At 38.8% G+C, this 12,203-nt stretch overlaps 1 protein-coding gene across 1 annotated transcript in view; it reads right to left on the bottom strand.

Annotated features, from left to right (window-relative positions):
• The window catches only part of LRRC16A (leucine rich repeat containing 16A), a gene marked incomplete at its 3' end in the record, with an annotated part of 74,837 nt that overhangs the window by 142 nt on the left and 62,492 nt on the right, over positions 1-12,203 (bottom strand). Inside the window, exons 24-28 of the mRNA XM_009695680.1 lie at positions 9,866-9,994; positions 9,477-9,608; positions 5,107-5,282; positions 3,025-3,112; positions 1-35 (exon numbers count right to left, since the gene is read on the bottom strand). The exon at positions 1-35 is cut by the window's left edge and continues 142 nt beyond it. Coding sequence (XP_009693982.1) covers positions 1-35; positions 3,025-3,112; positions 5,107-5,282; positions 9,477-9,608; positions 9,866-9,994 — 560 coding nt within the window. The remainder of the gene's footprint in view (positions 36-3,024; positions 3,113-5,106; positions 5,283-9,476; positions 9,609-9,865; positions 9,995-12,203) is intronic.

Genomic DNA, 12,203 nt, shown 5'->3' with positions numbered 1-12,203 from the left:
GGAAGTGCTTTGCCACGTCTGGTCAAATGGTCAGCCTGGAGGCAAGGATAAAGACAGGGACACATCAATCACACTGTTAAAAAAGGCAAACCAAAACCAACCAGGAAGTTTACAGAACTCAAGTGATCACAGATCCTAGAATACCAGTTACAAAAGCAAAGCTTAGCTGTGTGTGTTCATCTTCACACACAGTTGGTTCTGTTTTGGATTTTCATTTTTTTCCTCTTTTTTTGGATGGAAAATCCCTTCCATCACACATTCTAAGAATGAAGGGAGAAAGTCTAACAGGAAAAAAGGAAAGGAAGAAGGTCAGATAAAAAGCCATCCTACTTTTAACTTATAGTAGTATTACGGGGCTTCCTCGGCATTTGTCCTGTCTCTATTATAAAGAAAATAAAGGGGTGGAAGAGAAGCTTTGTTCTGAAATTATTTTTTTAAATGAAATAACACAAAGACATATACAATTTCAGCTAATATAATTTTCATAATTATTAGATGGCCAAAAATATTATCACCTGCTATCCAAAAAACAGGACAGCTTTGTTAAATACCTCAGATGTTTCAATGAAGAAATAGGTAGGGGTTACCATAAAAAGAAAAAAATCATCACTGATAGATCTATGGGATAAGATATATTTTTTAAAGTACCAGAGAGGAAAAACTCTAACAATAACAAAAACCCTTTTTAGACCTGCATAGCAAAAACTGTTACTAAGAACACAGAGAATGTTACATAAACCACCCTGGATTATACTTGGAATGGAGTGGGTTCATGTTGTCAGGAAAATGATGAAATATTTTCTAGCTCTGTCAGTAACTAAAGGGAATATTAAATAACATCTGTTAAAAGCAAGTATTTGAAGAGCAGCTGGCCTAACTCAGTTAGTCACAGAAGCCTTCAAAGAGGCAGCTAGGGAGAGCTGTAGCCCACTACTTAACATCAGCATGACTCTGGACAACCCGTGGATTGCAGTTTTGTTAACCACCAAAAAAGGTAAACAGATGACCTGAGTCAATTATAGCTCACTTAGTCTACTGTCTACTCAGCAAAAACAACTGGAGAGCTGTTATGGATTTATCTTTAATCACACTAAAATGGCTAGAAGAGTAATTAATGCTAATCATCATCATATCAGGCAAACTCAGATCTTGTTGAACAAGGTTTATTTTTCAAATTTGCCTCAAATATTACTGTGTCAATCCAATATACACAGACACTCGTAGGTGGCTGAATTATTAGTACGTGATACTCCGAGTTAAGGAGCCTGCACAGAACTGTATAAGCACATTTAATGTTCGCTGTGTTAAGAACTAGCTGCCAGCTTTCAGATTGCAGCTGTCAGTTGAAGATTAACACAGACAAATTAGACAGGAGGTCCTCTACCGGCATTTTTGAGATCCGTACTCTTCAATGTTTTCATCAGTGCTATACTACCTGAAATAATCTGCAGCTAATAGAAACATAGGAGAGTCAAACAGTGAAAGGTACATGTTACGAATGCAGGCCAAAACAGATCACAAAGTAAATCAACTCAAATCAAATGTACAATCATTCTTTAGGAACTAAGAGCACTTGGCAATTAGCTATGCACACAGTCCTGAAAAGCAGCAAGCGTCAAGCGTCCAGAAGACATTACTGGGAGGGAGATCTACCAAACCCAATCTTGAAAATTAGCTGCCACAAACTCTGACAAAAGGAAGGAATTCTTATTTCCTTGGCTACGTAAATATGAGGAGTAAAGAATATCAGGAGAAAAACAATTTCACTCCTATATACGGTGTTGGTTAAAACATTGGAATAGTCTGTCTGGTTCTGGGGACCATAATTTTAAAAGAGGTTTTTAAAACAGTTGGAGAAAGTGCAGAGGATTGTTACCAAAGTGACTCAAAGGTTGGAGAAAATGACTTACTGTGCAAGAGACAGGGTATGTCCAAGTTGTGCAACAGGACTGGCCAGAGACAGCCCACTGCTCATGCCAGCTGAGCCCACTCCAGGACCAACTGGAGCTCATTAATGTGGGCACTCACACAGCAGGCTGATGCTGCTGCATAGCTACTGAGACCAGAGGTTGTGTCTTCACACAATGCTGTTCTGTACCGTGAAGACACACCCTCAAATAACCCAGTCTTTTAATTTATTAAACAAAACAAATTAAAAAAAAGGGAAAGGAAAAAAAGGGAGTAGGGGAGGAAGAGTGATTTGTTTTCTGTGTATGAGGACTTTCATAGAGAGGAAATAAAGAGAAATATATATGGTTCCTTTATCTTGTTGGGAAGAGCATCTGAAAAAATTCAGGACTGCAAGCTGAAGACAGAGAAATTTCAATTAAAAATGAAGGACAATTTCAATCTGGACAATGACTACCCGCTGGCTGCTTTGAAAAAACAGTACTGGATTCTCTTTACAAAGGACCATTGCATTAGAAGTAAGAACGTTTTTCTGTGGATACACAGTTGGTTTTTTCTTCTACTCTTGGTGAAGCAAGTACCTTTATAATAACTAACTGAGCCTCCTGACAGCTCAGCACCTTCAAGTAGGGAACAGTCTTTCCTCTCCTATGTTTCTACTCCTTTCTCTTCAAACTTGATACCTACATTTCTGAGGTAGGCTCAAGATATACACACTCAGAGAATAAGGTCTCAGCAGTCCCTCCTCTAAAGAATGAAGAAAAATGCCCATTTCACGAGCAGCCAACTCTTATCATCTCACCAGGACAAGTACTGGCATTGTTCTTAACTAATTATTCAACGTTGCATCCTGATGGCATTTTTAGCTTTAGATCTGACAATAGTGCAAAAGATAATAGGACAAATACACATGATGTAGCCTCTTCCAAGGTTGCATCTTCCTTAATGCAAAGAGGCAAGAGTCCCATGACCATATTTCAAATGATGTCAGTGACGCCAATGAAAATAAGACCAATTTCAAAATAGAGCTGTGCTAAGGAGAAACTGAACAAGTTATGAACGTAAATGGCATTGTTAAGATACCCGATATATTCAGATAACCACACAAATACTCACCAGTTTGTGATGGCAATGGGAAAGTGCATCCAGGATTTCATCTACAATTCGGTCAGACAGGAAAGAAGCCACTGTCAACTTTACTTCGCTGTGTGAGGATTAAAAATGAGACAGAAATTTTTAATTCACGTAGGAGAATTTTGTCTTTATTACACGTTCAACAGTGTGACGATTATCCACAGTGCTGTCACTTTATTTGAAGTAAAACATTAGAGGGTGTCAGGATACATGACTGCAGGTTTCAGAAATAAACTCATGAATCACGCAATAAACACAGGAGCCTTTGTACCGTATTTAACCTGGTTCTAACATTTTTCTAAGAGCTGAAATGAAAACACCTGCGTAAGAGAGCTGAATAAAAACCAAATGTGAAACACTAAGGAATACTCCGCCACTGAAGTCAGAGAAACACGATTCTCAGATGAATGGGATCAGGACAGTGCTGCCTGTTTAACACTACTACATTGAACAACTACAATCTGTTCATTTCCTCAACTATTTTTTGTGCTTGTCTGCCACTTGAAGGACAACTGTACACAACGCTGGTTCTCTGGTCTTTGCCATCACAACTTTGTTTCTTCCTTTTGCTCTAGGCAACCACTTTCTGTCTCAAGAACTTAATCTCAGCCATTCCCATTACACAGACGTACCTTGAATACGAACACACCCCGTACACTGAATTGAGGTTTCACACATTTCAAGGAAATGTGTACCTGGAGTTGCTCTCCTGCGGTCCCGTCTTTGGCCACAGTACAAAAGGCTCAGGCTGCGGAGGCCAGCTCACAACCACGTATGTCTGAGCCGCAGCCTGAACCTCCATCTCTCCTGCCTCTATGGTTTCAAGGAGAACTGCTTCAACTGACACTTGCCAGCAAGTAACACAATTTTGTTTTAAGGTTTTTACGTGCGGACTGAGTTGCATTGGATAATAAAGTTATTTGTACCTGGGGCTAGCACTACTGCTGCAGAAAGCCTGGGGAAAAAGGTAAGAAACTCCTTGGAAAGGCAATGCAATTCATAGGGAGGTAGAATGGTGGCCAAATCATGGTGGGAAGAGAATGAGACTGAAGGGATTTCCCTCAGTTACCTACATATTAATTTCAAATAATATAGGGCAGGAAGGGTGACAGTCTGGCACCTTCACCCCACTGACAGTTGCAGCTTCTGCAGGTGGAAGGGGCACTATTGTTGTCTCAGGGTCAATATTTGTTTGATAGAACTGAAGGAAGCTCACTCCCTGAACCATTTTAAACACTCTGAAGGCATAGCTAAACTCTTTAACACCTTTTCCTGCCAATTTTGCTGCACTCCGCAAAACTAATTTTTGAGTCTTACTGTTTTCTTCTTCTGCAAAGGCATTAGCATCACAGTGCAAAATGACATGCTTTTCCATCAGGCAGAAAGGATTCCTTAGCCAAATGATGGCAACTGCAAAGGTTTAAGTACAGGTCAACCACATTGTACTGCAGAAATACATTCTCTGGTATATATTTAATATGAAAAAAAAAATGCAGTAAAAGGTCAGGCCTCTTTTTTTCCTCCCCCCTTTTTTTTTTTTAGAGAGTGACCTAAGAGCTCTTTAGGGTAACTGTTTCTGCTCCAGGTTTGTGGTTTGAATATCCAAGTTTCCATTTTTTAAGTATGTCTGTCTGCCGTGCATAACTCCCACACAAACAAAAAGTTTTACAACGATTGCTACAGCTACAGGACAAGACCAAATGCAGTAAAAGACAAAGCACTGTTAACACTCAAAGCAAATAAGTGCAATTTCCTTCTACCACAGTAATTCAGTGTTAGCCGAGAACATAAGTAAACTGTGCACCATAACCCAAAACTCTTACTAAATAAAACAAAAGCACATGCATTAATGATCAAGGTAACAACCCTGGAGATTCCAAATATTTGAATCTCCTGAACCAAGTTCACCAGACCTGTAGGACAACTTCCTGCTCTTTGAATGCCTTTATAGAGTTTCATGTGAGTCACAAAAGCATTCCAAAAATCTACTACACAAACACACATACACGCAACCCAAAATCCAAATTCTATAACCAATTTTGTTAGATTACTCTTTTAAAGTACCTAATTTTATTGAGGATATCAATTCCAGATTGCTCCAAGAGGACATTTTTCACAAAAGTGCGTGGGATGGAAATCTTCTCCGTGCTAGCCTCAATCAGGTCTTCCCGGATGCGAGCTTTCTTCATTACGTTTGGGCAAAGGTTTTCCGCTGCATCCACCATAGACTCAAGGAGCGTCTGCAGCACAGTAAGCAAAAGCTAACATCAGGTACTGAGATTTTCATCAGCTGGAAGATCACAGCATTATTCTGGTGCACAGCACTATGACACTTCAAGACTTGCAATTTTTATAATTTTTACAAACTTCGTCATTTCCAATCCATTTTGCAATCCAGCTGCAATATAAAAGGCATTTTACAAAATAAAACTAAGGAAGAACAACATGCTTGTTTTGAAAATGACCCACAACTGTACTTGTTTGCCTTTTCAAATATGAAACATTTACACCTCTGTGCGTTTAACAATAACTTTGCTTCCCTTGTGCACCCACCACTGCTGTCTCTGCATGCTGCAGAAGCAGCGGATGCTCTGCTGCAGCTGCCTTCGCTCTGAACTGTGCCCTCAATCAGCAATCTTCATCAATACTCCAGACCTGCCAATTTGTAAGAGGCATCAGTATATGAAGAAAGGAGACTTAGGAAAACTTGCCATGCTGTACAGGGCTGGAATATACTAGTCAAAGATTAAGAAGTAGCTAAAAGTATGACTTGCAGAGGCCATACAAACATTTAAAATATGGATCTCATTTACATACATGGAAGTCCACAGTGAACCTTAGGTGCGGTCAATAATTTTTATTCTTTTTTAATGACTGATCAAAACCCCAAACTAGGACAGAAGATGACCACACACGCTCCAGAAACAGGACCATGTAACGCCTCCAACACTCTCAACTTTTTTTTTTTTTCCTTAAAATAAAGTCTCCTCTGCTGATGGTATAAAGTCAACTTCCTCCCTCTTAGACTTTCTCTTAGAAAAATCTTTCATATATACCTCAATGCTATGAAGTTACGTTATGAAGCCCCTTTCAATTGCATTAGATTTATCTTCTATCTGTGCCTGTGAGAAAAGGTAATTCTGGTTTAAATCCTGTTTTATCAGCTAGTGTTTTCTTTTCCAAATCCCAGCTCTGACTAGAAGGCTAAAAAGCCCCGCTACAGGTGCAGGTGAGGGCTCACAGTCCCTCCCATAATCATCCATGTATGAACTTGTGTCACGAAAAGTGCAGGAAAGCCCTAATGTACACACGTAGGGATCCAGATGAGATACAGAAACACTACCAGTGCCTTATATCACTAAAACTTCTTTCCTCTAATTGCTTTCAATTTTCTTATCCAAAAAGGTTAGGCAGGACCACAGAAGGTATAAAACAATCAGCTGGTCATCTGGAAAACTAAATTTTAAATTCATATTGTTTCATCTACATGCTGATATGTACCCTGTGTACAGCAAAACAGATTTATTTATAAACTCAAAGCAGCATTTTCTGACAAGACTGGAAGTTGCTATTTGTTCAAATTCTCTCCTATATCCACCTTACTACACCTCCAGTCCCAGCAACTCAGAAAATCTATTTCAGATACCTTCAGAAGGTTGTTCAACCATCAATTAATTTCCCATCAAATAACTCATTTCAGAGACTGCAAGAGGTCAAGGCTCATCAGCACGGGATTTGAAAACAAACTCTCTATGTCCATTCCCAGCACAAAGTGCTACTTAGAAAAGATCAGTATCTGGTCCCTCTGCATGCTGAAGCTGTCACGCTGCTGCATGTCAGTGACCGTGGGGTCTTCTTGGGCTACGGTGCTTCCAACGTGGCAGGGAGCATAAAGACATCGTCCTTGGTTCATGCTTCAGTGTACTTCAAGACCCATTTCCCCCAACTTTGAATCCTCCAAACAAGTGGGACAAGCAGTAACTATCAGAAGATGTCAGATTTTCCAACATATGCCATGTTGCCTGCAGCTTTTGAGCAGTTTTATAAAACCCAAAGGAAGGTGGAAAGAATAGGACACTAGCCCAGTTTACTGAAATGGCCCAAGCTGTCTCCAGTAAAACTGAAGGTTGATAACCAAACAGAAAAAGGCACTTACAAATTAAAACCGAAACAAAATCAGTTTCATTGGAACAATACAGTAGGTAACTCTAGCTCTAATCTAGATGATTCTAAATTGTACAAAAATAATGAACTGCACCCCTTGAAAACTACCGATTTCCTTTTTCTTCTCAATCTCACTCTATAGCTAAGTGACCTCAGGCTGAACTCCATCTTATCAGAGCTTTTTTCTCTTTGCATAGCCCTACCATAACTGGCAATTTTCATATGTAGATATCGAGCGAGAAAAAAACCCACCATTACTGCATAACAATTTCAGTGATTCGAAGTAGCATCTTTCAGTCTGTAGCTCTTAATTGACTGATTTTCAAGTGTAGATTCATGAGGATAACACAGCAGCATGAAGCAGCCACAGCGTACAAGGAAGTCTGATCTTTACAACATTTGATTTACAGGTATGAGAGACAACTGCCGTTATGGCTAATATGGAGCTTGTTTCTGGGTTCTTAAGCTCTCGGCACTTTAAGGACTCCTCCTGCATGATGATGACATCCAAAGAAAAAACGGAATAGGTGATGGAGCCAACAAACATTTTGCTAGGTTCCAAACTAGGACGGAATTTAGGAGGAATAGTTCAAGCACTCCTGTCCTTACAAAATAATCTTCTCTTGCCTAAGTACCATTTGTCTTGCCTACAAATTTCCTTTGGGCCTTTGCCAACTGAATAAAGCATCTCCAGGTTCTGTGTGTCCACAGTGACACCAGCAGGAGAAGAGAAATGCAAGGGTCTTGCTGTAATTTCTCTGTTGGTCAACTCAACTCACTTCAAAATGTTGCTTTTCCTTATTCTAGCTTCTTCCTTTACCCCTCTTCCCTTCTTTGAGGTTAAAAAAAAAGAAAAGTCTCCCATTTGCCTGAAAAGCATTCATTGACTTTATCCAATTTCCAAATATTTCTTTCTAGAATCAGGGTCTGGTTGCTATGGAAGCTAAAAATCAAAAGTTTACTTACAGCACATAGGACATTTTTTCTCCAGGAATTACAAAAAGAACTGTATTTATGTGAGCTGCCTTATCTATCTTCACAAATAATAAACTGCATATGATGTTTTGAATTGACCTAAACAACTGGAAAAAAAAAATCCTAATGCAAGTTTCACATTTTCTCCTCCACACAAAGTACACCAGCATAGAACTTAAAGGAAAACCTTTCAGCCTTGAGTGTAAAATTAATAAAAATGAGTGTTACAATATACAAAGAGCATTATGACTTTATAGTTTCTCATAAGGCACTTTAATGCCGCACAAATCAAAAGTAAACATAAAAGTTAGAATGGTTGAGCTAAAGTGCCTTTTGCTGTAAATGTGTAAAAGCATAAATGGAAGACCCATTGACTCAATCTTATGCCTGGAACTATAAATAACATTCCAAATGCTGAAGTGGCTTTTTTCCCTCCATTTCTGTAAGACTCCCCAAAATGGAGAGGACTTACTTAATTGCATGAGCCCTGCACAAAGGGCTGACCTGACTATTCCCCTCTCAATAACAGCCTATGAACTCCACTGGGAAGAATATTGTGGATAAATCACTTTCATGTCTGCAGAAATTAAAAAAGTGATAAAGAATCTTCACCTTATTTCATATAATGGGGAAAGGGAGGAAAATACTAAAACTTCAGCACCATTTTCCTCCTCATTAACTTTTTAATTTCGAAAAAGTAATTAGTAATGTGGTATTATTATTGTTCTTCATTATATTCGCACTGACTGAAGCATTTTCATGTTGTTTCAACTGAAAGTTCAACCTTCACTTTCAGATTCTCTGATCAGTTTAAATAGAGCAAAACACAGGCAAGGTAGCTCAGTCATAAACTTAAGTTGATCAGAATTGCCTCAGAACCGCACGCTTAAATTCATCAGCTTCCATACAGATCCCAACAGTTGCTAAAGTTGCCCCATCTTGACCTTTTCTTGGACTGATACCTTTGCACTTGCTGTATGGATGACTCTTCCTTGCTTACTATTCAGTGAGATCTAACATAATTGAAGGTAGAAGCTTCTGAGCAAGAGCTGGCTGAACACACACAGAGGAATATTTACAGATCAATGACGTCTATTTCAAGAACTGAGGGCAAGTATCCAGATAATAAGGCAGAAAGTTATAAAAAACTAGTAACAAAAAGAAAGTTTATGTACAAATCTACTGAGAAGTTTTTTTTTTTAAAAAAAAAAGTGGCACATTTGCATTTAGCAACTGAAGATGCCAGATTTAGTTATTTCTGCATGTAAGAGATGGTAACACATCTATCCACAGACCTTAAGTTGTTCATCCACAACCCTTGTGACTTCTCCAGCCATGGATTCAAGTGTCTCTTGGATCGGATTGGAGAGTGAACCATTTGCTCCTGCCCAAGAAGCTCCACCGAGGTGATACAGATTTGGTAAGAGCTGTAAGACAGAAAAAGTATCTTTGGAAAGTAGGCTCATCACTACCTGTCTTCAAATCTGGACAAACAGGAGGAAATCTCTCTACTAAATTAAAGTCTTTATGAATTAGAATTATTTTGTCACTTTAAATTCTACCTAAAGCTGATCATCTGAAGAAACTACTCTTTTGTGACACATTTTAACTCCCCAAAAAGAGAACAGCTGCAAGGACACACCGAACTGCTCTCAGTATTACCAGTATGCTGGGAAAGGCTTACCGTTTTGGAGTTCTTTGCATCCCGCATAAGCCGTTCTGCAGATTTGACATCTTCCTGTACAGCATCCACACCACAGTTTCTTAACGAGTTGAGATGATCTTGCACTTTTACACATATTCTGTCAATCATCTACTTGAACAAAAGAAATAGGAAAGATAAAACATCAGAATGTTGGTCAAATGCAAACTGAATTCAGTCCAGGTAGCAAACCAATAGTATCATGATGAGATTTGTAGTGACAAGTAACAACCTGGAAATACATGACCAGAACTTGGAGGTGTATCAGTGCTACTGAAGGAAAGCATTCTATCTCATAGACACACCTAAACACTGGAAAAATAAATAAAACTTTACCACAAAAAATAATAAGTGCTTTGGAACATTTCCTGCACAGTTACCTCCAGGATAACTGCAAATAACCAACAACTTACCCAGTTCAAGTGTTGTTCTGTTTTTCGGAGTAGGTTTAATGCTGAAAATGTTGTCGATATATCTAACACTTAGCTCTGAAGGTCCCTGAGTTGTTAAGAAGTTCAAACAGTAAAAGAAAGCTCTGTCACTATCCATTCAACAAACACCAACAGAGATTTTTCCTGTCTAAGCAAAAGGTAATTGCGCAGGCTTCTGGGGTATTCTTTCAAAACATAAATATTCCTAGTTGCACAGGAACTATAATTACCAAAGCAGGAGTTTCCATCAGACCTTTCACAGTGGGATAAATTGAACTTAATCTGTATCTGCAATACAATCCATTCAACATGCTGCAACTACAGAGCAGGTGGTATATCTGTATCCTTACAAGACAAGCCAATAAGAATGCCTGACATATAGTCGGTTTTGATTAAGATATATGGGGCAGAAAGATATAACAGTTAAAAGTCTTTATCAGCCCACATAGCACTCATTAGAATTGGCTATTTGACATTTTGAAGCAACATCTGAGTGCACGTGTTATCATCATATAAAGTCTAGAGTTCTAGCATCTTATATCATTAGCAACAAGAACGGAAATAATTTCACAGCATGTTCCTTTTCTGCTCCACATACTCCTCCTCTTCAAAGGGTTTTGGGTAGGTTTTTTGCATAAGTACAAAAAGCAAATTAATTATTAGACAGTAGAAAGTCTCATTGGGTCATGTGAACTAAAGAAAAAAAACCCACAACACTCTGGGAATAATAATGCAATTCCACCATATCAAATAAAGAATCTTTTCCAGTTCACCTTTAAAATTGTTCTTAAAATCCACCCTATTGTACACAATTTAATACAGTAATTAGTAATTTTACTCTACTTTCAAAACAACAATAAATTACATTTACTGAAACCTGATGTGTGTGTGGTTGTTGGGATAAAAACACAACTAAAACCACTAAGCCATAAAAAGATCTAAACTTAGTTCATATGGAGATTATTAACTTGGGGGAAAAAAGGTAGCATTGGAACAGATAAATCAGTAAAATAAAGTGATGCTGCTTTTGCACATACCATTTTCTTTGCCAAGACATTAGAGTATAATTTCAGGTTCTAGTAATAAAACTCTGTCCCATTAAATTTTAATAACACAGGTAGAAAAAGGCCACTTTGAATTCAGATTCACCAAAAAAAATAATGCAGAGAACAGAGAGAAATTTCATTGACTCAGCTGAAAAGCGAAACAGCTATTCCTTTCCTGTGTGCTAGAGTCTCCCATTTGCACGGGAACACAACTGGTGCAAGCAAACATGGTAGCAAATTTAAACAAAGGCCACGACAAGTTTTATTCTGCCTACACCACCTCACTTCAGTGGTGTACTGGAGATGAAAACAGCCCTGGGGGGTACTGGCAAGAAATGCACTAGAACACAGAGAATGGTAAGCTATCATAAAAAATGTTTGTAGTCTTCTCAAGAGAAAGGACAAAAAGCAGAACAACACGTGGCATTTAGGAAACTCGGTACTGGCTGACAAAACACAAAAGCTTCCCAGCTTCAAGCAATATTTTGGGCTCTGTTAGACAGGAAGCCTTTTCAGCTGTCCAGACTATAAAGAGTATGGAAGACTTTTACCTTCCCTTGCCCCCTCCCTCTAAGAAGAGCTTCCAATGACACCCACAGTTCTGAAGGTGTAACGTACACGATGACTTACTCTTTAAGGCTATTTGCTCTGGTGGTATCTAAGGGCATGTTTACACGGTTGCTCAGTGCTAGGCAGAGAGACTGGAACTGACTCAGACACCAGAATTGGCACAGTCTTACGATGATACTTGTCACACTGACGAGAGCCTGCTAAAAAGTCAGATTCCCGAGCATGAATGTACTAAATTGTTCCTAGTTCCAACAGTAGTTTACTCAGAAACGG

Source organism: Cariama cristata, unplaced genomic scaffold (assembly GCF_000690535.1).
Source record: "Cariama cristata isolate BGI_N322 unplaced genomic scaffold, ASM69053v1 scaffold16822, whole genome shotgun sequence".
Classification (NCBI taxonomy): domain Eukaryota; kingdom Metazoa; phylum Chordata; class Aves; order Cariamiformes; family Cariamidae; genus Cariama; species Cariama cristata.
Note: the sequence above shows the minus strand (reverse complement) of the source record. Positions and strands in the feature narration are given on the sequence as shown.